Source organism: Ammospiza nelsoni, chromosome 1 (genome assembly GCF_027579445.1).
Source record: "Ammospiza nelsoni isolate bAmmNel1 chromosome 1, bAmmNel1.pri, whole genome shotgun sequence".
Taxonomy (NCBI): Eukaryota; Metazoa; Chordata; class Aves; order Passeriformes; family Passerellidae; genus Ammospiza; species Ammospiza nelsoni.
In genome coordinates this window covers 21,079,321-21,103,924 of record NC_080633.1, presented here as the reverse complement: position 1 = coordinate 21,103,924, position 24,604 = coordinate 21,079,321, and the positions used below count along the sequence as shown (strand labels likewise).

Below are 24,604 nucleotides of genomic sequence, written 5' to 3'. Positions count from 1 at the left end.
AACAGGTCTCCATGCATCTCTCTGTTAACTAGACTTGCAATCTATCCATGAACATGAACCTGGCCAAATGTTATGTTCAATGGGGATGGGAAACAGCACCCTGCACCATTTCTCCAAGTCAGTTTATGTTGAACTGAGCTGTTGAGGTTGGTGTGCCATGCCCGTCCTGGCAGACCTGTCCATCTCAAGACACGTAGGCTAACAGATAGCAAAGCAGAGCTGAGTGGAGTGGGAAAGCCTCTCTGTAACACACCCCCTGGGCACAGACATCCTCCAGCTGATCCCCTGAGCTCCCTCAGCAGACAGTAATGACAGCACACTGAGTAATCACAGCTTCCTCTCATCTCACATCCTGCAGGGTGGGAGAAATTACATCTATCAGCTACTGCTCACTATGGCCTCAGTGACCCCTTGCCAGGTAACACAGAAGCTGCAATACCTCAGCACCATGTTCCTTGCTGCTGCCCATGCCCTGAAGCCAGAATCTGACCTCCAAACATTCTGAGCTGAGCTGTGAAACAACCCAGTCTGTCCCAAAACAGCTTTTCATAGTATGTAAGTGCTGGGAAGAACCTCAAGAAATACAGCTGCTTTCAGGTAGTTTATACAAAAGATGGTTTCTGTTTCTACCAATAGTAGGAAAAGTCACCTGATTAAAAGGAATCTCCCTATTTCTATATACTGCTATTCAAAAAGTTTCATAAAGCCATGCTCTATATAAATTCATTTCAGAAGGCCTATATAGAACAAGTAAGAGAATACCTTTATAAAGACAATTTGTTAAAAGACTACATGAAAACATTAGAGATGCTGATGTTTGAATACATTCCTAATCTTACCTAAGCAGGAGGATTTAAACGCTTTAGAAAACTAGAAATATTGCAGAGAGGAAGACAAAAAGACAGATGTAAAAAAGAAGTTGGAAAGAGAGCACCATATGAAAATCATACTTAAGTTTTAATATCCATTTGACAGGTTAATTAAATGTTTCAAGATGGTATATTGAAATTTAAATATAACTACCTAGGATAAAATCCTAGCTCATCTGAAGTCAATAGCAAGAAGATTTTACCTGCAATTCTCACTATGTTTCAGAAGATGTGTTAACAGAACCAGCAACCAGACAAGAGGAAAAGGCCTCAGGCTGTGTCAGGGGAGGCTCAGGTTGGACATCAGGAAGAATTTCTCCATGGAAAGGCTGGTCAGGCATTGGAACTGGCTCCCCAGGGAGGTGGTAGAGTCATCACCCCTGGAAGCATTCAAGAAGCAGCTGGACATGGCACTTAGTGCTATAGTCTAGCTGATGTGATAGTGTTCAAAGGTTGGACTTGGTGACCTTGGAGGTCTTTTCCAACCTTACTGATTATGTGAAAAAGAGGCTTCATGGAAATGTTTCAGTCAAAAAACAGAAGGAAGAAAAGAACATGTTGCTTACTTTTCTTAGGTAAATGTCATGTAAACTAATCTACATGGCAATCTCTCTGGTCAATGAAACATTGAATATGATACTGTGAGTAAATTTTAGCTTTACTTTTGTTAATTCATTATTTAGCAAGACTCTTTCGTGGCTGTAAATCCAGTTTTAAATTGTATCATTACCTTGTACATTGTTGCTTTATGGAAGTGCAACCCAAGATTGTAGCAAACAGTGCTGGTTTTTTTTTCATTTCATATGTACAAAAGGATATAAAAATAGGTCCTTGATTAACATATAATAATATCCTCAGGCCACAGTGAAAACAAATATAATACACTTTTATTGTGCAAGTATTTCCTTTAGTAAGAATACTATCTACACTTATACACTTATCTGATCAAGGATTTCAAATCCAATGCAATTTCAATGAATTTATAGCTATGGTCTTCAGTGAGCTGCTCTGACAGTAAAAAGAGACACAGAACTTAATCTAATCTGAGCTTTTTATATTTCATCACACTCTTCTGTTTGCTAATGGAGATATACTTCCCAAAACTGCCAATATGTTCCTCGTAGTTTATATAACAGTAAAGAATGTTGGACACATACAACTGCCAGTCTGAACACATAGTAACACAACTATTTTGTGATTCAGTGTTGTAAATGTAATTTATGTTTAAAACTTTTAATCATTTTAGCTGCATATAAAACAGAAGTAGTAAGTTAAATTAGAGCACCTTGTGTGAAATTTAAGGAATATAAAGATTACACCTTTTAAAATTTAAAGAAATACAACTGTTCTGTCTCAAGTACACTATGCACCTGTCACATAAAAAGAAACTCATTTCTGTGTAATGAAGACATACATAAATATCACAAATCCAAGGCACAACATGGATTTTAAAAGTCAGGGATATAGCAAATTCTTACTTTTTAAATAAATTACTTAGTACACCTTATTCTGGCATATCTACAAATTTCAAAAAGCTGTATTATCATAGTATCATTGAAGCTAAAAATGGAAACTGCCTATTCAAATATGCAGTTCAATCTCTTGCCAACTTTAACTGAAACCCTTCCAAGACACTGCATGCATTGATAAGCATTGCTGTGTCATTCCATAATTGAACTAATCAGTAGGACCTTTCTTCTGATATTCATTGCCTCTTTCCCTTGTTCCAAATTCATCATAGCTACACCTCCATACTTTTTAAAGTTCTTCCATATTTATCATAGAACAAAGAATTACACATATTAGCAACTCAATCTTTCCGAATTTCCTCTCACTTCCACTAGTTTTGTTATTGTTCTCTGAGCTTTCAGAAGATTATCCAATTCTTCATCCCTGAGGTAGCCAAAACATAAGACTCTACTCCAGAAATTACCTCAGCAACCACAAGTATTCTGATTTACAACTGCCTGATGCAGCTCTTCCACATATGCATACACTTCTTTTGACATCAGTGAAGCCAGAAACAAGACGGCTTTGCTGCCTACATTTTGAAGGCTTCATATCACATTACTACATTTCAATCTTCTCTCTCTTACTCAGTATCCAAGTTTCCTCAAATGCATCACCTTTTCTCTGAATCTGCTAGGCTGTTAGATCAAAACCTCCCAATTTGTTGGACCTCTCCCACTCAAGTATCATATAGTATAAAATCACCTCTAACTTCTATCAATATACTGTAGATCCTTCCTGCAGATTATTGAAGATATGAAATAGAATTAGGTCAACCCAGTATAAACAATTAATGGGGAGGGAGCAATTAAAATTTCCCAATGGGATGAATCAAAGCACAATTTATATTTTAGGATGATATTTTAAATATATTTTATCCCACCAAGCTATTGAAAAGAAGTCAAATATCTCACCATAGCTACAGATTTTCAATGCAATACTGATTTTTCTGCATACATACTTTAAATGTAGAATAGGAAACATGCTGACAATCAGCTTTGCTCTGCAAAGGAGTCCCATTCCAGCCACTGATTAGAAAAAGGAAGGCACAACCTGTCTTCTCCTCAGCACAAACTTTTAACCAGTTAATATTATATCTATTACCCTAAGTATCTTTAAAATTACATATTAAAATACAGAGAGGTCTAAATTTGCACTGACAATCAAGAATTCAACTCTTTTCAAAAGTCTTTCTGGAATTCTGCATGTGATACTGTAATTAAAAAAATGTTAAACAACGTGCTACAGTACTTATAATTGGAAAGGTATTACTTAATATAAAGCTTAAATACCATTCAATTCACCTAGTCTATGAAAAACATCATTACCTAATTTACACTCTGATTTCCAGAAGACTCACTTTCAGTACAACTTATCAACTCCTCTTCTGTTCTTGATAATGACTACAGGTCATAACAGAACTTTCAGAACAGAAGGCATAGTAGCTATTATAATTCTTAAAGCTACTCGTCAACCTATTGAAAAAAAGAAAATATTTCTTTGAAGAAATGAACAATTAAAAACCAAAATGAATCTGAGGATGAAAAGGTAGGTCTCAAAATATATTAATTGCAAAAATAATACAATCCACAGGCACAGGCACAGTTGTTTATTCTTGTTCCATGTTTTAAAACTTGGACTCAGAAAAATCAGAGGAAGTTTTGGGTCTTTACCCTCTCTTCTTTTCCTTTCCACTGAAAGCACCATGGTTACACAGCTTGATTCAATCGTCCTTTTCCACAATCACTTCTCCATGAAGCACTCTTCTTCTCTGCCGCAGCATGTGGAAGTACAGTTGTGGAAATACTTGATCAAAGCATAAAAGAAAGCAAATTAGATGGAAAAATTCAACAGATCACATAATGAAAAACCACTATTTTACAGAATGATGAACTGAGTAAAAATTATAGCACACAGTGGTTGAGTTGATTAAGGTGAATAATAACAAGTCATGAATATTGCAGTGATTTAAAAAACAATAATTACTCAAAGCTCATTTATCCCTGAATAAATACCCTGTGTTCAAGGAACTTCACTCCAACAGTTTCCTTGTAGAAACAGGATTTCACCACATTCTGGTAGTGCTTGAAGACTTCAAATCTGTCCTAAGCATTTTTGAAGACTTGGAGGAGGATACAAATTTACCCTATTTGTTCAAGTCTGAAGTAGGGAGATGCCTCTTTGCTGTCCCTCTGCCATCTATTATATTACTGTTCTACTGACAGAGTTGATCCTTACATTTATTGGCTAGAAAACTGGATTTATTCCTGAAGTGTTGTTACATAAACAGATGTAAAACTGTTAGAAAGTTATCACACCTTAGAATATTTTTGTTGACATAAATCTCTCTTGTTAGCCTTCATGACTTTTTGGAACCAAAAATTTAACTGCGTGTTCATATTGTAAAAGTCCATATTGAATGCTGCCTTCTCAAATTAATGCCTTTCATGAATGCAGATCACAGACTCTTTAACTTCAGTTTTCCTGCTTTTCAATTTCTCTCTCTAATCTGCTGCCTCAATGTACTTAATATCTATTTTAAAATATTATATATTTTATTATTAATATTATCTAAAATATTACATTTGCCTAGTTTGGTCTAGCCCTATTTGTGGTGGAATATCTGGTACATCAGGGTGTTTTTTCCTTGTCTTCACTGCTTAGGTAGCAGTGGACATAACACTGGAAATGAAAGACAGATAAGTACTCTCTCTGCTTGGCCTCCATGGTTTCTGGCATGCATAAGTACAAGGGCAAACTGATTAAACCAGGCACTGCAGGTGTTCAGAGAGGTTTGGGGGGAGGGGGTGTTATTTCTGTGAAAATGAAATCTTAGAGAATACTGCTTCAAGTTTTTCCTGAGCATGCCTGAATGATGCTTTTTCCAAGGTAAATGGTTATTAGTAGTAAAAAGCCACAGCATATCTCTGGCACAACTTGCAGAACCATTTTAAAGTCATTATTTCAAAGTGGGAGAGGCACTAGAAAGTCCCAATGACACAGTTACAGACATATCTGTGTGTAAGCAGCAACTTTTCTAAGTTCGTCCAAGTCTGAGAAATAATTTTAGCATGTTCATTAAAATTTTTAAGACAGATTATGTTCCTAAGCAGATAACAGGACAGTAAATTTCAGCCTAACCAATTAAAGCACATAAAGCTTGGCACAACAGAAAGCAGGCTCTTACAGTAGAAAGTGTTCAGCAAATTTTAATACAGGCAGTGTTTATAGCATCGCTGAAGATTTATTTTTATGATGTTAAAATGTTTCTACAGTTAACCAGTACTTACATGGCACATAGGAGAACATGACAATAATAAGGAAGTAATAGTAGTCAAAGGAGACGTTGTATTTGTTGGGAAGTCTCAGTGAAAACATTCCTGTTTTCTTCACATAGGGTAAAGCAGCATATATGGTTAGCAGTTCACCTGCAACTCCAGCAGGATACAAAACGATAAAAAAGTTGTATCTGAATTGAAAAATAATAAGAATTAAAAAAAAACCTTGTGAGAAACACTCCGTAAACTTTAAAATTTCACTTCTTATTATTAGTGGCACAGAAATGTATTAAAGTGGTTCCTGCACCAGAATCAGGGATCACATCCTGACTTGACACAAAATATTAGTTTCAGTTACTTTCAGTAGAGTTGCTTAGATTGACAAGAGAATTCCTTAGTGCTTTGTTTAAAAACAGAGAAGTGACAGAATGTTTTTTATCTCTTTCTAATAGAACAACCCTCAAATTTTTAGTCTCCAGTAATGATTTTTTTTAAATGTACTATTCTTAGTCCTGTTGTCACCAACAGGATTCAGACCAGGACTGAATCTCAGATGATCCTACATGTTTTCATCACAGTGCACACACACTGGGTCAGTTGTATGTACTGCAAATTGTTTGAAGATAATGACAATGTTGAATAGCATCAAGAGCCCGTTTTACTCACTACAACATGGGAATACTACATTTACCACTAATGGAAATTGGAATAAAAAGAGAAAAGAAAATTGAAGTGCCAGAAACTTATCAGATCCATTTTAAATTAAAGTGAGATGATGTTCAAATAAAAGGCAAAACATCCAGCTGAAAGAAAATGTGGTTTGAATGCCAAAGGCCACATAGGCAGTGACAGAATGAAAATTGTAATCAATAGGTTATGTGCTGTCCTTTCACACAGTGCACCATGGATATGCAGGTTCTCCTATTGAACAATTCTCCAGTTCATATTGGGAACAGCAATGAGAGCTGTCACACGGAGAGAAAGTTCACAATGTGAACTCCCTGATCAAAAGAAATGAGATCCAAACAAGCAGCAACTAAGCATGAAATCCTCCTAGAAGCAGAAGGGCTTAGAAGACTCACAGATGAGGGGAATCACAGAATAGTTCAGGTTGGAAGGGACCACAATGAGTCACCTGGTTCAGTCTCCCCACTCAAGCAGGGTTATCCTAAGGCACATGGAACAGGACTATGTCCAGATGGGTTTTGAATATCTCCAGTGAGGGAGACACTGGATTTTCTCTCTGGACAATCTGTTCCAGAGCTCAGTCACCTGCACAGTAAAGAAGTTCTTCCTCATGTTCAGGTGGCACTTCCTGTGCATCAGTTTCTGCCCTTTGCCTCCTGTCCTATTGCTTGGCAGCACCAAGAAGAATGCAGATTAGATAAGAAGGAAATAATACCTTACATATTGTTTGTCTCTATGCAGTTATAAGCTAAAGATCAGAAATTCCATCTCTCTGATACTGAATTCATACTGAATTCACGCCCAGTTGTGCTGCTTGTTTATCCATAAATCTTGAAGGGATATTTTAGACTTTATGAAAAAATAATATATTTTCAAATGTTTTATTTATATTAATATTTCACCATATGTCTTTTCAGTGAGAATGTTGGTTTCCCCTACTGTCTATATTATGGAAACAAAATTCTGTTATTCAAGGCACACTGACCTGATGGTAAAAATTATCATCTGTCAATGTAATTTGTTCTGAATGCATTTCTCTTTCTGAAGTCTGTATTAAAAAAAAATTCTAATGATAGCCAATCTGACTATCTCTAAGTTTGTAATTTAGTGCTTAAACAAGTCTCTCACTTAGGCACTAGCAAAAAAGAAATGTTTTATAAGAATGGACATAAATATCAGACATATCAAAGAAGCACACTAGAAGCATCAAACCTGGATTATCTATAAAACAAAAATAAAGGAAAATAACAAACAAACTCTTTTAAATAGGAGTCATCTGTACTGAATGTAGCTTAGATATTCTTCTTCTAACATAACAAGCCTGCCTTACATGTATTTTTCAAATAATGACTACATAGAATACTATTCCAGTCAAGTCTCCTGATAAACACACACAGTCTGTGTAGTGTATGTGATCTAGTGGCCAACCTGAAGAATGATTCAAAATCAAGACAGTTTTGATTTGGAACTCAATTTTTTGTGGCCTAAACTAAGTCAGTATTTAACTTCACTACATAGATATAATCTTACAAAAACTCTGATAAAGCAGAACTTCTTATAAAGTAATAATACAGACTGAGTGACAACAACTCCCACATTTTCAGAAAACTAACATCCACAAAGATTAGCACAGGTGTGTTGTTTTGGGCACTGTATTCAAAGCATCGTAAACAGTCATACTGCAAATTAAAAGAGGAGATAAAATTAAAAGATAGAGAAAAATATTAGAGTAAATGAAAAAGAAATTAGAGTAAGTGAAAGCAGAGTTCAAACTGTGAGACATAGAAAGCAAAGAAAAAACCATACTCCAAAAACCTCAGCTAAAATGTTTTTAACATATTAAACCAAGCAGCAATGATCCCAAGTACAGAAAGCAACTGACTTGCACTTTGCTGACACATAACCAAAGCTCAAACATCTGCTCTCCTGTGTGTTAGTTCAGCATGCGTGAAACCAACATGCACAGAACCATGAGAAACTCGAGTGCAAGACATCTCCACCTGGCCCATTTAATGAAGTATGGCAAATGGTTGAGCAGGTTGAATGTGTAGAAGGAATATCGAGTAATCTCTGTCACAGTCCATACCACCAGAAAAAGAATAACGCTCTCCTCATTCTGGATCTGCAGAAGTATAAAGAACCAACATTTTCTTCATTCTTAGGCTTCTTTTCTGTGCAAACTGCAACAGACTTCTCTTTAAGATATATAGAACAGAACTAGTACCTTGTAAAGAAGAACAATTTTGGCACAAAAGTGATATGCTGAAACCATGACCATGTACAGTTCATTATCATATGTGATTACTAACAAACAGACATTTGTCAAATTGAGCAATCTTCCTCCATTATGCAAATATCAAAATATAAAACCCTATAATTATGCTTATTCTTCCTCGGTGTTTTCTACCTACATTCCACTAGACTACCTAACTATCCCCCTTCTATTTGTGGTTTATCTACTTGTTCATGTTTTTCCTCCTCAAAACAGCAAGAACAACAAAATGCTACAGAAGGTATGTTCTTCTCATAATCACTTTTTAATTCTGCATTTCACTACTCCATTTCCTAGATTTTCTCTTACTTTCTATCTTGCTTCCTCTTCGATATATAATGCACATCTCCATGAAGCTTTAGACAAAAGGAATTGCTTTATATAACCTACTAACTTGAACTTGGTCACAGAAGATCAAGCTTGGCAGACTTCAGGGAGCTCCAAGATAGTTGAGGAGCTGGAGCACAGATGGCTCACTAAATGAAGAGTAGTTGGTAGACCAGGAGCTCTGGGTAAACTCACTCAACAATCCCATGTAAGATTTAAGTTCTGAGTCATTAAACTGCCTCATCAGTAAGTAGCACATTTCTGCTGTTTCAAAACACCAGGTCTTTTTCACTCTGAGTGAACAAATAAACAAAAGTCCCCAAATACAAAGAAGGCACCTGGGGATCTATTACAAACACTACCTTCTGTGAGGAAAAATTACACACAAGTAATTTTCTTTCCTTTAAGAGGGGAGGAATTTTGTAACACACTTCTATGCCTGAAGGATGAAAAGCCCCAGGGACGTCTGTGAAATAGAATAAAGCAACTCAAGTTTTGTTAAAAAAATAAAAAAGGGAAATTATTTTTCAAAATAAAATGCAACTTGGTGACAAACCTTAATATATCTCCAAGATGCTGAAAATCCACAACTCTGACAAAAGTCAAAAAGAATTATAAGTGCTAATAAAATCACACCCTCAATGTGTCAGTCACAGAAGGTGCAATTTTAGCAGAAGGATCTCACCAACATCATAAAGAAAATGGTGACATAAAAATAGCACCAAAATCACAAACAAATAGCAGCAACTGAAGTGCAAAGACACCTAAACAAATATGCAAAGGTAAAGACAGAATTAGGCTGTTCTTTGCCTCATGCAATTAGAGACAAACATTGATAACTCAAACTTGGATTCATGTCACAGGGCTAAATCCAAGCAGAAGAGCTTTAAATAAGTATGCAGAGAATTCCTATCTGCTGCCTTGCAAATCTGCAGTCAAGTGGGGAGGTCTGGCTCTGGCTATTATCACTGACGTGCCTCTCACCACCTAGAGTGACCCTGAACATTCATGCCTGCTAAGCAATAACAGCATGAAATACAATCAGACATACATTCAAATGCATTTCTTCTTGGACACAGCTTGGCCTACAGTAGTGTAGATAGAGGAAATAAAAGAAATTGCTGGATAGGCTTAAGATTTAGTCTACTGCAGATAATAAAAAAGGCAAAATGCAGTGCTATAATCCAGCTCATGTGTAGATATTCAATATAAGAATCTTGTTAATCTTTGAGACATTTTGCCTTACAGAAAAATATAAAAAGTTAGCTTACAAAAAAAAAAAAAACCTAAACCAAACTAAAACAAAACCAAAAAACTCCAAATAAAACCTAAAAACAAACAACAACAAGAAAAAAGAAGAACAAAAAAATTAACCCTATGAAAACCCTATTTACTTTATTCCATGTCAAAGGAAAAGATGCAGTGTAGAAAACAAGTCCTCTTGTGAAATGAAATGAAGATTTGATAACTGAGGCAGGTGCTAGGATGATTCATCTGCAGAAAGGCCTATGCCATCTGCTGGTGAGACAGTTTAATGGCTCAGCTTTTCAAGTTCTGAAGAAATTCAGGAGCTCAAACTCTATCACTTAATTTTTTATATGCCTTTCATAGAAAGCACAACTCAGAAATTGAACCTGATGTCCTTACCTACTAGTTGTGAACTGCTTGCTTCATTCTCCTAATGGATCACTAACCTTACAACAGCCACCCAAAGCCAGGCAAATAACTATTGTCATTTACACAGGTCCTTAGGTGCCATTGTGACACACTAGATGCCATCAAATTAACAATCTTAACAGATTACCGTAACATTAAAATTTTGAGAAGGCTTCTAAAAATAATAGCAAAATCGCTACCATGTTTATCCATGTGAATTCAAGACATAGATTTAAAAACATGAATTTACCTTTTATTTAGATTAATTCAGCAAGTGCTAATTAAAATTTCTGAAAGGGAACTGTTAACACTAGGGTAGTTTTGCTTGTAAATAACAGGAGTAGTCATTGATTTCATTTAGGCAGACCACAGAGGGCACGATGCTGAAAACACGGATGATTCACAGCTACGACCCAGACTCCGTCTCCTGGCAAGAATCACACAAATTCTATTTTGCAACCCTAACTTCCAAAATTGCACTCAAATATGTAAGCATTCTCTACAGGAACAGAATTAATTTTTAGCTTGGTCTTCCTTGTGAAATGATAACTGTAGTAATAGCTTCTCCTTAAAAGCAATCAAAACATAATTTGCTCAGACACATACCTGTTTGATACTGTGTGCAATGAACCACACCATGAAGATTCTGGAACTCACTTGGACCCCAGTCACAAGCACAGATGTGCGAACTATTCCTTAAAAAGAGAAACATGTTATCTCTGCTCCACAGTTCATGTTTTAACTAGCTACAGGAGAAACTAAAACAAAGAACTCACCAACTGCACAGTGGATTACCTGTAAATAAAAATGTCAGAGGTTACTGATGTGTGGCATCAGTTACTAGCTACCCTATAAACATGGCCTTTTGACATTAATATAAACCTAGGCTCAATTCTGGATTTTGTCTCCCGCTAACAGTCTTAAAAAGAAATACATGGCAGAGCCCTGGCAATCAGTGTTGGGATGGTCTCATCTGAGCTGTGCAAATACATGAACGACATTTGTTTTTCAATTTAATTGTAAATATTAGAGATTTATATACTTACAAAGCATTTTTTTCAACTAGTAAGCTTCTCTTCCTTTACCTTACTCAAAGAACAATTTTACAGGACAGTGTAGAGGAAGTCACATAAGGAATGCTAACCACACAGCAATTTTAAAATGTTCTACATTTATTACAGATTATTAACATTAATATACTTTTGTCAATGACAGCTATGAAGCTTGAGATACAATGTATTTTCTGGTCAGTAATGTTTAGCAAATGAAGAGCTTTTCATAATTTTGGCAGGTTTGAATAGAATTACAGTGAAAGTTTAACAGCACAAAAGCTTATATGCAGCTGATGACATGATTTTAACAGTTGTTTGAATTAGAATGTTGTAGGCAGACTGAGGAAAAAAAATTAAAATGTAGACAGACACTCTTTGCTGTGCCTGGGAAAGAACTGCAAGTGCTCCATAAACCCAGCAATAAAGCTTCATTCCACAGATGTACCAGAACTGAGACCAGTAGTGTACAGTTTGTAAAAGTATTACTTAAAGAATACTTTGCAAATCTTGCACAGACCCTGTAGCAATGGGTTATACGGGGTGTGTGAATCCCATCTTTAAATAAGTAGAAGCAGGAAAGGCACAGAAGGATAGTAAGTCCAGTATAAAGAGTATATTCTTTATATATACTCAGTCTCTGAGATGGTGATATCTACTACATTAGAGGGCTTATCTGCTGGCTGTAATGCCTTCAAGATTTTGCCTTTTGCATTAAAGACTCTCAAATCAAAGCAGTTCCCAGGCACTGACTTAAAGAAATATTAGAATTAAGTCTGAAAAACACATGCTGATTTGTTTCAAGTAATCACCTTGTCCCACCCCCAAAACTTCATTAAATAATAAAGTAAAAAGGACTTCTAGAACTGATATAATATTCTTATCTTAAATTCAGGATAATAATGTGTTTTGCCTATGATATGCAGCATCCAGTAAAGCAAACTAATGTATAAAATTTACCTCAAGCAAAGCAAATGTCTGGAAAAATTTAAGCGTCTTTTGAACGCTTCTGAATAAGCCTCTATGTGTTCCTTTCTGTATATAAAACCGCACCATGGCAATACCTAATACCAGCCACCTATAAAAGAAAGAGAATGGATACATTTCAAATTAGAATTCTAAAAATATCCATCCATCATAAATAATTTAGTAGAGTATTTTTCTTCCCAGGTTAACTTTGATTCTTCACTTGTCGGTGTTCTTAGTTCATCAAAAATATATTTAGACACAAATAGTATATAATATTATGTAAACATTACACTCATCTCTTTACTTGGGAAATAATGGAGAATAATTTGCTGCCTTCCAAGGATTGACTAAATTGAGGGAACCCCCCAAAACCACCCATCCATCAGACTTTTCTCCAGCACTGACTACATATTTTTATGTAAATGTTTATGTATCTATTAAATCCTCATCCATCTTGACTATTAAATACTGTTATTTGAAACCACATGGTGAGCTTGGCCCTGAAGTCACTGTTTGAGTCGCAAGTTTGTCAAAGTAAAGGACTGGAATTTATGCATGTCAGTTTTACATTTTTCATGTCCTCTCAACTCACTGATTTCAGGACTGACTAGTGATTTTAATGCTCCTGTTTGTGATTGTCCAAACAAAACTACCACTATAATTATGTTTTCCAAACTACCACTAAAATTATGTTTAAAACACTTTTGAGAAGTGTTTTAAAAGTTGACTAAAAAATCAGACTCCAAAGTGCTGAAAGATGGATGTTCTATGCTCCTGACCTCAAGAAACATATTTAACTAGCACATTTGAGGGTGTTGGATAAATTTATTTTGTTTTTTTTAGGAAACTGAAAAATGATGCCAACTAATAACCCTTCCAATGTAAAGAAAGATAAAGTAACAGTATCTTTTAATCATAGTAGAATTTGACATAAAATTTAAATTGAGATTTAGAATGGAAATTGAGATTAAAAAAATAAACATCTAAATTGTGGGTTGATCACATGCACAGACTCTGTAAAATAATCCAAGGCATGAGGAATTCCTTCCATGTAATAAACCCCTTTTTATATAATAAGGATTTTCTAAACAGTGTACTATATTTTCCTTAATCATGGGATTGATTGGGTAGGAATGGGCCTTAGAGATCATCTAGTTCCAACCCCCTCTGCCATAAGCAGGGACACCTTCCACTAGACAAGGTCACTCAGGGCCCCGTCCAACCTGGCTTTGAACACTTCCAGGAATGGGGCATACAGGAGTTCTTTGGGAAACCTCTGCAAGTGCCTCACTACCCTCTGAGTAAAGAATTTCTTCCCAATATCTAATCTAAACCTGTCTTCTTTCAGTTCAAACCCATTATACCTTATTCTAGTGATAGTCTCTATCACTACAGGCGCTTGTGAAAAGTCCCTCTCCAGCTCTCTTGTGGGCTCCCTTCAGGAACTGAAATTATGTCACCCTGGAGAAATTATGTCTTCCATTCTCCAGACTGAAAAACCCAACTCTCTCAGCCTTTCAGACCTGCACTTTGTTCTTAAAACATCACATTAGCAAGAAGACTGAAAACTTCAGGTTTCAATCAAAAAAACTAAGAAAGTACAAAAATTCTTTAACATAGACATAGGCATAGCAAGAGCTATGGATGGCTATTTGGAGAGGTAAAAATAAAAATCAAAAATGACAAAAATTTTAGTTTAACGTCTTCTCTGAAATTGCTGGGAACAATTACTCAGTCCTTTCACTCTCCACAAAGCCATGGCAAGTATATTCTGCAGCAACAAGAGCTCTGGCTAAGGAAGGGCCCAAGTGACAAAGCAGAAGGCCTTCAGAAATACTCAGAGACAGGTTCAGAGAGATTACAAACATCAGAGAAATATTTACATAAACATTTGGACAAATATTTAACTCATCCTCCTGCAGTCCTCCCTGAGCATAAGGTATAGGCTAGCACTGAAAACAGGGTACCTGGACACAGCAATGTTTGGTCAGACCCCCTGTGCCTGGATCCTGACAGCTCCTGGCTCACCTCGCATGGCACGGACGTCAGTGCCAGCCCCTCTGCAGCTCCCTAGCACGGCAGCCTCTGCTATGCAGCCACTTGGTGTGCCCCATTCCAGCACTTCATGACAGCATTTCAAACTCACATAGAGCTAGTCAGGCTTCCCCACACAGCAGGAATGATTGCCCTCTTTGATCCCTTCTACTTTAAGCCCATGAATCTGATCTGTCAGCGCTCCAAAATTTTCCCCTGCAAGTGTTACTTAGATTTTATAACGGATTTTAAATATGAGTGCATTTATTTCAGATTGTCTCCAACCACTGTGGAAACAAAGAATTACTGGAATATGACTGGAAGTCTTTCACAGTGGAGCTGCTCCTTTTTACAGTGAGGTATTTGACAAGAGGAAGGTGATGCTGAGTTTACATCCAGCTGGCAGCACAAATGTGGCAGCAACAGCTCTGTATGTGACTTAGACTGAGAAGTCATAATATATTTAACCTAACAAGGCATTTTCTGCATATCATTCCACAACCAAAGCATAAGCATTGCAGAGAGAAGTAATCTTGGACTACACTCAGAATCAAAGATAGCAAGTGTATTTTTCTTAAAGGATTTTTTTATGTGGACATAAATTTCTGTAGATAGATTTATTCAGCTGTCGATGGCTTTGACTTTGGATCTCAGGAAAGTCCTCATACTGATTATTACAAATCACCAGGAAATGGAAAACAGCTTCTGTAATAAAGGAAGCATCTCCAGTTGGGACTTTCAGCAAAACTGAGTATTGATCTGTCATTTTAGTCCCTTAAATCTGTTTAGAAACAAAGATAAGCTGCAGGTTTTTTTATTAGAATGGTTGTTCACATGTAGTTAAGCATTAGTTTGCTAAAACTTCAGAAACATTTTGATATATTGCACTACCACCTGGACAACTGGAGAAATATACTGTTCTGGTTAAATATTTATCCTGTGTAGTGTCTCTGTTAAGTATACCTGTATTTCAAATATGTATTTTTCTCTTAAATTGTACCCATAAATAATTATAAGATTTATTCCTACCTCTTTTTTTCTGTTTCCACATAAAAAATCCAATTTTGTGTGCCATAATTTCTTTTGATATTAATGGAAAATGAGAGAGAAGGAAGTGGGAGATATTGATGCAGCACCTAAGGTCAAAACTAATATGGTTTGATAATCTTTTAGAGACATATAAAAGTCAGTGGCAAGAGTCAGTGTTCATTAGCAAATTCACACATGGAGCACAAGACTGGTAATTCAATGAGGTAACATTAACCTCACGTAAAAGCACTTTTCAAAAAGTGCTGCAGTAATATATGAACAGACTTTAATAAATAATCAAGATTCACAGTTGCTAGTGAGACGAAAGCCATTACGATCACATTCCTGACTTTCTCCAGCAGTGCTTGAGCTCCTGCCTCAACTGCGGCGTTAGTTTTACTCTACGGGATTCAAAGGGCAGTGAGACCACCCATTAGTAACCAAAGGAAAACTGTTCTCATGATGAATATCACACTAGAAGTTGTAATTTTTTTCATTCTTAGCTTTCTTTTAAACACGTGGAAATGGATAGGTTGAGGTTTTTTCCCCCAGGAGTTAGTGAACAGTGAAAATCTTCAAGAAGTGAGAATATGTGCTTCGAGAATTAACAACATAAACCTGACTGCCCTTATGATCTGTTATTCAAGATAAATACCCTCTTTCCTCACAGCAACGCCTCGCAGCACGGAGCACAGGCTCAAAGGAACCTCCAGGGCTACTGTTCTGCGTGCCCCGGTCCCCGCTCATCGCTCCTGCCCGCGGGCCGGGCTGGCTCTGGACAGCTCTGCCCGCCGGGAGCCGGGGCGGGCTCTGCTCGCTCACAGCCCGGGCGCACCGACCGCCCCATACGGGACCCCGGCCCCGGGGCCCCCGGGCACTGCGGAGCGCTGCCGGCTCCCCGCGGGCGCCCAGCAGCCCCGTCCGCATCCGGGAGGTCGCGCCGCGGGACGCGGCTCCCCCGCCCGGCATGCCGGTCCCGGCTATACTTAACCTCCGCGGCGGGCGCGGGGTGACGCGCCGGCGGCCGGCAGCGCTGCACCGTATTAGGCAATGCTCGGCAGGCGAGGGGAGCCCCGCTGCCGGCGGCTCCCCCGCGTCCCGGCTCTCCCGCCCGGCCCCGCCGGGCCCCCGCCTCGCCCCGGCCGCGCCGCCCCCGCTCCGCCGCCCGCGCCCGCTCACCCCGCGGTCATGGCGACGTTGTAGAAGATGAGCCATGTCGTGGCCAGGACGCCCAGCTTCTTCTTCTTCTTGCCGTTCTCCTTCTCCTCCACGGCGCCGTTGCCGCCTCCGTCCTCCTCGCTGGACGCCATGGTTCCCCGGCCGGGAGCGCGGGGAGGAGGGGCTCCCTCCGCGGCGGGGCTGGGGCCGCGCTGACAGCCGGACCGGGCGCTGTCTCTCACCCCATCTGTCTTCCCCGAGGGCCGCCGCCGCCGCCAGCGGCTCACATGGCCCTGCGCGCTCCTCCCTCCGCGCCGCGGGTCTCCCCGGCTCAGCCGGAGCCTGCGGGGGCGGGTGAGCCCCCATCGCGGGGAGATCCTGGTGGGACGGTACCTGGCGTCAGGCAGCAGCAGTGGGCACAGCCACCTCAGAAAAGGTGACAGAAAATAGCGCAGTTCTTGGAAACACAGAAATAGGTGTCTGAGACTGGGAACACCTGGGAGTCTGGCCAGGGACCGACTGGTGGGAATATGCCCACCAGTTTGGCCCCCACCTCAGAGGCCAAACAGCCACCTGCCGGGGTGACCAGGGTGACAGTCTCCCCGGGTCTCCATAAATACCACCCTCAATACATGAGGAAGACTAAGGCTCCCACCTGAGAAGGGGAAATTTATTCCAAGAGCACCCAGGGCTCTTCTGAAGAGCACGCAGGTGGCAGACTGAAGGATGAGATTTGAGTATGCAGGTTACCTTGTAAATGTCTGCTCTCTGTGCAAGTGCAAAGGGAAGCTAAGCCAGCACAGGTAGCATTGCTGGGACTGGCTCTGAAAGGGGGACAGCCTTAGCCTGACTTGTGACATGATGCTTCAAAAATGTGGGCTGCATCCACTATCCTGACAGCTGGCCATGTCTCTGCTAGCTTGGGGATGCAGGCTCCTCATTTCCACAGCTCAGCATGGTGACCATGACCTCTCAGCCCAAATACCTCAGGCTTATACAGACCGAAAAATTCAAAAACTGGGTCAGGATGCTTTGAAATGCTACTTGTTCAGCAGAATTTAGAGTCCAAGTCTATCTACTTTAGAATGGGGTGAGTATTTCAATGCTGAAGACACCTGGATGTCTCAGGTTGAGGGCCTGCATGTAAAGATAAGCAGATGTGCCAAACAAAACCTTAAGTCTCCCCCTCCTCACCAAAGCACACAAGCAGATTTCAGCCTCAAAACACACACCCACTGGCAACAGCAAATGTATAATGTGCAAAATGAGCAGTTGGCAAAAGAGCACATTATATATGCTCTTAGATTACACTAGGTACCAATATTACACATACACAGATGCTTTTTGTGTTCAAGTGATAAATATAATCCAGTTTAAGGAACCCTGTAGTTAAAAAACCAAGACAAAAAATTTACACCCAGGATTGAATGACCCAACTCAGAAGTTTTTGCCAATACAGGTTAATCTGAGCCTACATGTCATCTCAATGTGACAGCTATAAGTTGGTTTAAACTTTAGTTTTCAAAAATATTTTCAATATTTATTATTTTAATTCTGGATATTCCTGCTATCTTACTTACACATTTTCTCCACTTGAATTCCTCTTTCTTCAAACCATTCTAACTTTTTGGCATTAACAATGTAGTGTGGAAAGAGGCATCAAAAATTAACCACATGTTATGAGTAAGGTGGTTTTTTTCTCATTTGATTTTGTCAATTTATTAATTCATTAACTGATGAAGACTTTCTTAAATTATGATACATGGAGAAAAGCATGATTCATTTCCAATTTTTAATATCAGTTAGAGTGTTTTTTTACTACTTTTAGCTGTCCTTTGCTATGTTTCTTTTGAGGTTTTTCCACAGCAGATTTGAGGGAACAAATCCTATTTTCTTTCTGAAGTAAAAAATTTCCATTTTTAAGTTCCTTCTTGGATGTTTTCCATGCTTTTGATCAGAATCTTTTGAAATTTGATAAGCAGTTTGTCTAATTCTCATCAGAATTCTGTATTACTTTCCTTCCCCTATTTATTTGCTCAGATTTATTGATTTTGGGTGCACACATTATCTGTTATGATGACTGGGTTTGTCTTCAGTTAATTTACTCAATTCAGAACTCAGTGGTGAGGATAAGTGTCTCAATGTGTTTGCTCTAATATTGTGGTTACTATTTATTAAGCTTACAGTTTCTATTGCTATCACACCACTCATTCACCCAGTTGATGAAAACTTTCTGAATATCCCCATAATCTTTTCTTGGACTGAAGTAAATGAAACTTTTTGTTCCATTTGCAAGATTTGTCATTCCCATTTGGCTGTTTCCCAAACATTTATTAAAGCATTAAGCACAAAACATATCACAGAACTTTCATAAAGACCCCACTGCTGTAATTTTGCTGTAATAAAGTTGCTCATTTCTACTTCCCATGTTTTAACCCATGGAGATATTTTATTCCTTAATCTGTAACTACTTCATATCCTGGGTAGTTCCTGTGTGACATTTTTTCAGCAGCATTTTCAAAGCATATTTGTTGTGTTAATCCCTTTTTTTTTTACAAATCTTTTTTTATAATTGCATGTTCCAGGAATTTCAATACATTAGTTGAAATGTAATTTCTTTTTCATAAGTTTCCTACTGTTATTCTTTAAATCATGATATCTGCCAATTATAATCTATATATTTGTGGTTACTAGTCTGTATTTTCTGAATCCTTTATTTAAATTTGATAAAGTGTCAGCTATTTTCAAAGCATTAGGTACAGTATCTTTACTTAATTAGAAATAATGTTTTCATAATAGCAAAATTATTTCATCTAATATTTCAACTTCAGCTAGCACCTTTGGATCCCCAAAAATCTCAAAATTATTAATAAGATAGATTTTCTTTACAGACAGAAATTTAATCAATAGATGTGAATAAGCTTATATACTAATTGCACTATCTAAATCAGCTTTTAAAATCAGTTATGACCAGTTTATCAATTAAGGTGAACTTTGTTGTTATTCAAACACTAACCTTTCCAATAAATTTCAAGACAGTCAGCTCAAGGTCTTTCATGTTGTAGGTGAGAGCATCATTGTGTTTCATATTTATTCTCAACCTTCCCTGGAAGTTTACCTTTATTTAGTATAGCTCCAAATCATCAACACTGCTATACTGTTACTACAAAAATAAGTGGTTTTCTTGGTCTTCTTCATGATATATATTCCCAATATATATTTTACTTCTAGATTCCTATTGCACACACAGATACTCAAAACCTTATAGAGCTGAATAAACCTTATACAATTCTTACTTCCAATCTATTTCCAGAAATACAAAGTGAAGCTTATATGAGATTATTTTCTAATGAAGTGTTCTACAGTGTTCTGGGGGTTTTGTTACAAAATGTACGTATTCAATATGGAAACACTTCTATGGAATGAAAAATTGTAGTGCTCTGAAAAAATTATAATGACTTAGCAGCTCCACTATCACAGGGAAAACTCATCTACTACTGAATGCTTCAAGAACTACTTGATATGAACCCTGCAGATTTACCTTTATACTTCAGACTAGTTAAATGTTAGACAGTAACTTAAAATCCTGGCAAGAGGAATTTGTTAAAAATCTTAACAGCTTCGATTCTGCTTGTCCTTCTGCCCTGTCTTCAGTTAAGGTTCCCAACACACTGCAAGAACAATGTGTTTAGACAACAGAGTTTATACATCCTACTCTACTTGTACACTATTCTAGGTTTTGGTATGTAGGACTCAATGAGATATTCAAGGATAAAAGCAAGTAAACAGAATTTTGTATACTTCTGTTATAAAAATACAAAAATTTTGGTGTGAACGTTTAAATTTTTTTGTATGGAAGTTATTGATTTTACATATCTGAAACCTACTGGCTTATTAAATGTTCTGAAAAGCATATTAAATCTGGGATGCCCTTGTGTACTCTATTTAATCCTCTCCAGGAACAAAAACTGCAGTGCTGAAGAACAAACAGATGTTAAAGTGAGATGGCTATCCTAGTCATTTGAGTTTGGTTAATCTGAGTTTTTGATTTATGCAAACTCAGTGTACTTTTTGCTATAACAGACTAATTAAACAATGTAAAACAATTCTTTTCTTTATAGGATATTTTAGATATGATGTGATCTGCGCAGTTGGAATCTTTGCACACTGGCTGTATCAAGAAACTAACTACACATTAATATTCTAATTTTGTTTGTGTATATATATACATATAATGATTAAAACTGAAATTAGTACTATTAACTTCAATTGTACAGTTCCTGTGAGTAAAATATAAATACACTTTGGAAATTACCTGGTAGCATAAACATATTCTTAAATCCCTTTTCTATATTATGCAATAAAAGTAATATTCTTCCTCTAAAGAAGCTTTTCTACCTTGCCCAACAGATATCAGGCAATTTTTTCACAGGGTTTCACAAAATAATACTAAAAATTCCTTCTGATTTTCTGTATATTTCAATGGTAGCTTGCTTGTGTGAGAACTACAATCTCTATAGAGGAGACCACTTCCATTATTAGTTTCAGAGCAGGCAGAATCTTAGCTTGTTATTCAGTTTTATTTCAAGCTTGAGTTAAAAAGGGCTCTTTATCAAGTGAGTCATGTTCCAATCTGATGCCTGTTGTGGTCAGTAGAAGTATTTCTATTTCTTTTTTCAAAGAGTGGCAAAGAACAAAAAGATTAATTTAAACCTCATCATTGGTTGAAAACTGGTCTGAGTTATCAGCATGAAAAAGTGACCATACTGGGTGTAGTCAGTTTGGCCACACTGAGAACAGGTGTTTGTGCCAAAAAAAGCACTAGGACAAGTGGTTCCCTAGAGCAGTGTCAGGAAGCTGGCACAGAGTGATGCTCTGGCCAGCATCCCCCGGGAAGCCCAGGCACCCAGAGATCCCAGCAGCCAGCACCTCACAGGTTATCTGCCTTTCAGAGGTATCTCACAACACATTACCATAAGAGTACTCAAGGAATAGCATAGACACATTTTTGTGTTTGACTTCAGTGAACTTGTTATTCAAATTAATTTAACAAAACTTCAGTGTAAATACGTGAAGTATTATTTCATGTGAGTTTCTTTGGAATTACTGCTTTGAATTCAGAGAGACTGAAGAAGATATAAACCCTCGTTTCTGGCATCTGTGTGCAAATGTTAACTAGAAGGTTGCACATCACAATTTTTAATGTGGCCAGGGCAAAATGAACTATTTTATGAAATTTATTAGTAGAATCTTTGCCTAGTTCTAAGATTACATGGGTTTGAAGGAATTCCAGTTATATGCTTCATATAATCCTACTTGCATACTTCATAAATATTAAGGGACAATTAAATAATATTAGCCTGATTTCCTAACAGCAGACACCAGACTTACTGTATTGATGTGTTCCATATATTTTCTCTATACATAATGAAATAGATAAGAATACTGTAAGCCATGCTGCTTGGACACTTGCAAAATATTAGAATATACACAATAAGATTATAGATGGGAAGTAAATCACTGTGGTCCGGTAGCTAAAGCATTTACATGTGCCCTGTAACTAGGAGACATTTTGTCTTTGTCATATCCCCATATCATTATGCAGTACAGCATCTTGTATGCCATCCAAAACATTTTGTACTTGCCCTGTCAAAGACAAAAGCTGTGATTAAATGGACGGCTGGCACTTGCTCTATTCTGAGCCTTTCTGTTTTCCTTTGATTATCCTTTCTTCACAGCTTCCAGTTCCAAAAGCAATGTACACAGTGGACTATAATGAAAATGCAGTTAAAATAAAGGTCAATGGGACTTATTTGTGAGACAATCATTGTTCTTCATATCTGTCTCCTTGCTAGAAGTGTACTGGCCTGACTTTTTCCTTATTTTCACAATGCAGCAGCTACAAAACTAAGATATGCTAAAATAAATGGGCATGACAAATAAAATACTACCCCAGCAAACTGGAGCTGCAGTGGGCCCCCATGGCTACAATGGCACTGTCTTCTTTTAAGAAAATGCTTGTCTAATGCAGATGAATGTCAATTGAGTGATGGTAAAGAATATTAGAACTTTGCCAGCAGATTGTTATTTACAAGTTGCTCCTCTTAGGTATCCTTTCCTACTGAAGACGATAGAGAAATGAATAATTGTATATCATCAGAATCCAGAACTTACCTTCATATGGATAAACTCTTGTCATAATTTAAGAAATAAGTAATAAATTATATAAACAAACAACATAAATAAAACAATCAAATTTAGACGTATGTCACATCTAAAATCCAGGAAGTGTGTTATGCTGGAAATTAACTGAATACCTGCCTTTATGACACTCCACCTGGAGTACTGGACTCAGCTCTGGATACCCCAACACAAGAAGGATGTGGACCTGCTGGAGTGAGTGCAGAGGAGGCCATGAATATTATCAGAGGGCTGGAGCAGCTCTGCTATGGAGATGGGCTGGGAGAGTTGGGGCTGTGCAGACTGGAAGGAGAAGGCTCTGGGAGACCTCATTGCAACCTTCTGAAAGAAAGGTGGAGAGGGACTTTTTAACATGGACATTGTAGAGACAGAGCAATAAGACAAGGAGTAATGCTTTAAAGTGAAACAGGGTGGATTTAGATGAGATATTGGGAAGAAATTATTTACTGTCAGGGTGGTGAGGCTCTGGAACATGTCGCCCAGAGAAGTTGTGGGTGCCCCAAACCTGCCAGTGGTTCAAAGACTGAACAGGGGTATGACTAGCCTGGTGTAGTGGAAGGTGTCCCTGCCTGTGGTAGGGGGATTGGAACTGGATTACCTCTAACCTAAGGCATTCTGTGATCTCTCAGCTGTATCTGAACAACAGTACTATATCACACAGAATCACAGAATCACAGAATTTTCAAGACTGGAAGAGACCTATAAGATCATCTAGTCCAGCCGATGTTCTAACTGTTCAGCTAGATCATGGCAGCAAGTGCCACATCCAGTCTTTTTTTAAATTCTTCAAGGGATGATGCCTCTACCACCTCACTGGGTAAATGATTCCAGTTTCTGACCACTCTTTCTGTGAAGTATTTCCTTCTTACTTCTAACTTACATCTAGCTTGACGCAACTTGAGACTGTGTCCTCTTGTTCTATCCGTTGTCGCCCGGAGAAAGAGGCCGACCCCCCGCTCACTACAGCCACCCTTCAGGAAGTTGTAGAGAGTGATGAGGTCACCCCTTAGTCTCCTTTTCTCCAGGCTGAACAACCCCAGCTCCCTCAGTCGCTCTTCATATGGCTTGTGTTCCAAGCCCCTTATTAGTTTCGTTGCTCTCCTCTGGACACGCTCAAGTAACTCAACGTCCCTCTTAAAGTGAGGGGCCCAGAACTGGATACAGTACTCCAAGTGAGGCCTCACCAGTGCCGAGTACAGGGGAAGAATGACCTCTCTGTTCCTGCTGGCCATACCATTTCTGATACTGGCCAGGATGGCATTGGCCCTCTTGGCTACCTGGGCACATTGCTGGCTCATATTCAATCGACTGTCAACCAGCACCCCCAGGTCCCTTTCCACCTGGGCACTATCCAGCCACTCCATCCCCAGCTTGTATCGGTACAGGGGATTATTATGGCCGAAGTGCAATACTCGGCACTTGGACTTATTGAATATAAAAAGAGAAGTGTCCAAAGAAAAACGAAATGTCTGCACCAGTCATCATTACTTCAGACAAAAGTAGCACATATTTTAAAAAAACTCCACCCTACTAAAACTTGCTATAAGGCTGTCTAGAGACAAGCCC

General features: G+C 38.2%; 1 protein-coding gene across 2 annotated transcripts; it reads right to left on the bottom strand.

Annotated features, from left to right (window-relative positions):
• Nucleotides 1–1,734: 1,734 nt before the first annotated feature.
• HACD1 (3-hydroxyacyl-CoA dehydratase 1) lies at nucleotides 1,735–17,055 on the bottom strand. 2 transcript variants are annotated; one of them, XM_059476010.1, is made up of 7 exons: nucleotides 16,859–17,055; nucleotides 12,608–12,725; nucleotides 11,375–11,393; nucleotides 11,205–11,293; nucleotides 8,344–8,465; nucleotides 5,669–5,847; nucleotides 1,735–4,184 (listed from the first exon to the last, which is right to left on the bottom strand). In XM_059476010.1, the coding sequence occupies exons 1-7, from the start codon at nucleotides 16,987–16,989 to the stop codon at nucleotides 4,102–4,104; spliced, it is 741 nt and encodes a 246-aa protein (XP_059331993.1). In that variant the 5' UTR covers nucleotides 16,990–17,055; the 3' UTR covers nucleotides 1,735–4,101. The 2 variants fall into 2 exon arrangements, with proteins under 2 accessions (XP_059331993.1, XP_059332002.1); XM_059476019.1 differs by having other exon boundaries at nucleotides 11,205–11,287.
• Between the last annotated feature and the right edge of the window lie 7,549 nt (nucleotides 17,056–24,604).

Bases quoted from the DNA above. Each gene is read 5' to 3' on its own strand.
- HACD1 (XM_059476010.1), bottom strand. From the start codon at position 16,989: ATGGCGTCCAGCGAGGAGGACGGAGGCGGCAACGGCGCCGTGGAGGAG. The intron at 12,726-16,858 runs GTGAGCGGGCGC...TTTCTTTTATAG, and splicing joins AACGTCGCCATGACCGCGGG to GTGGCTGGTATTAGGTATTG. The intron at 8,466-11,204 runs GTATGTGTCTGA...ATACTTCTGCAG, and splicing joins TTGCACACAGTATCAAACAG to ATCCAGAATGAGGAGAGCGT.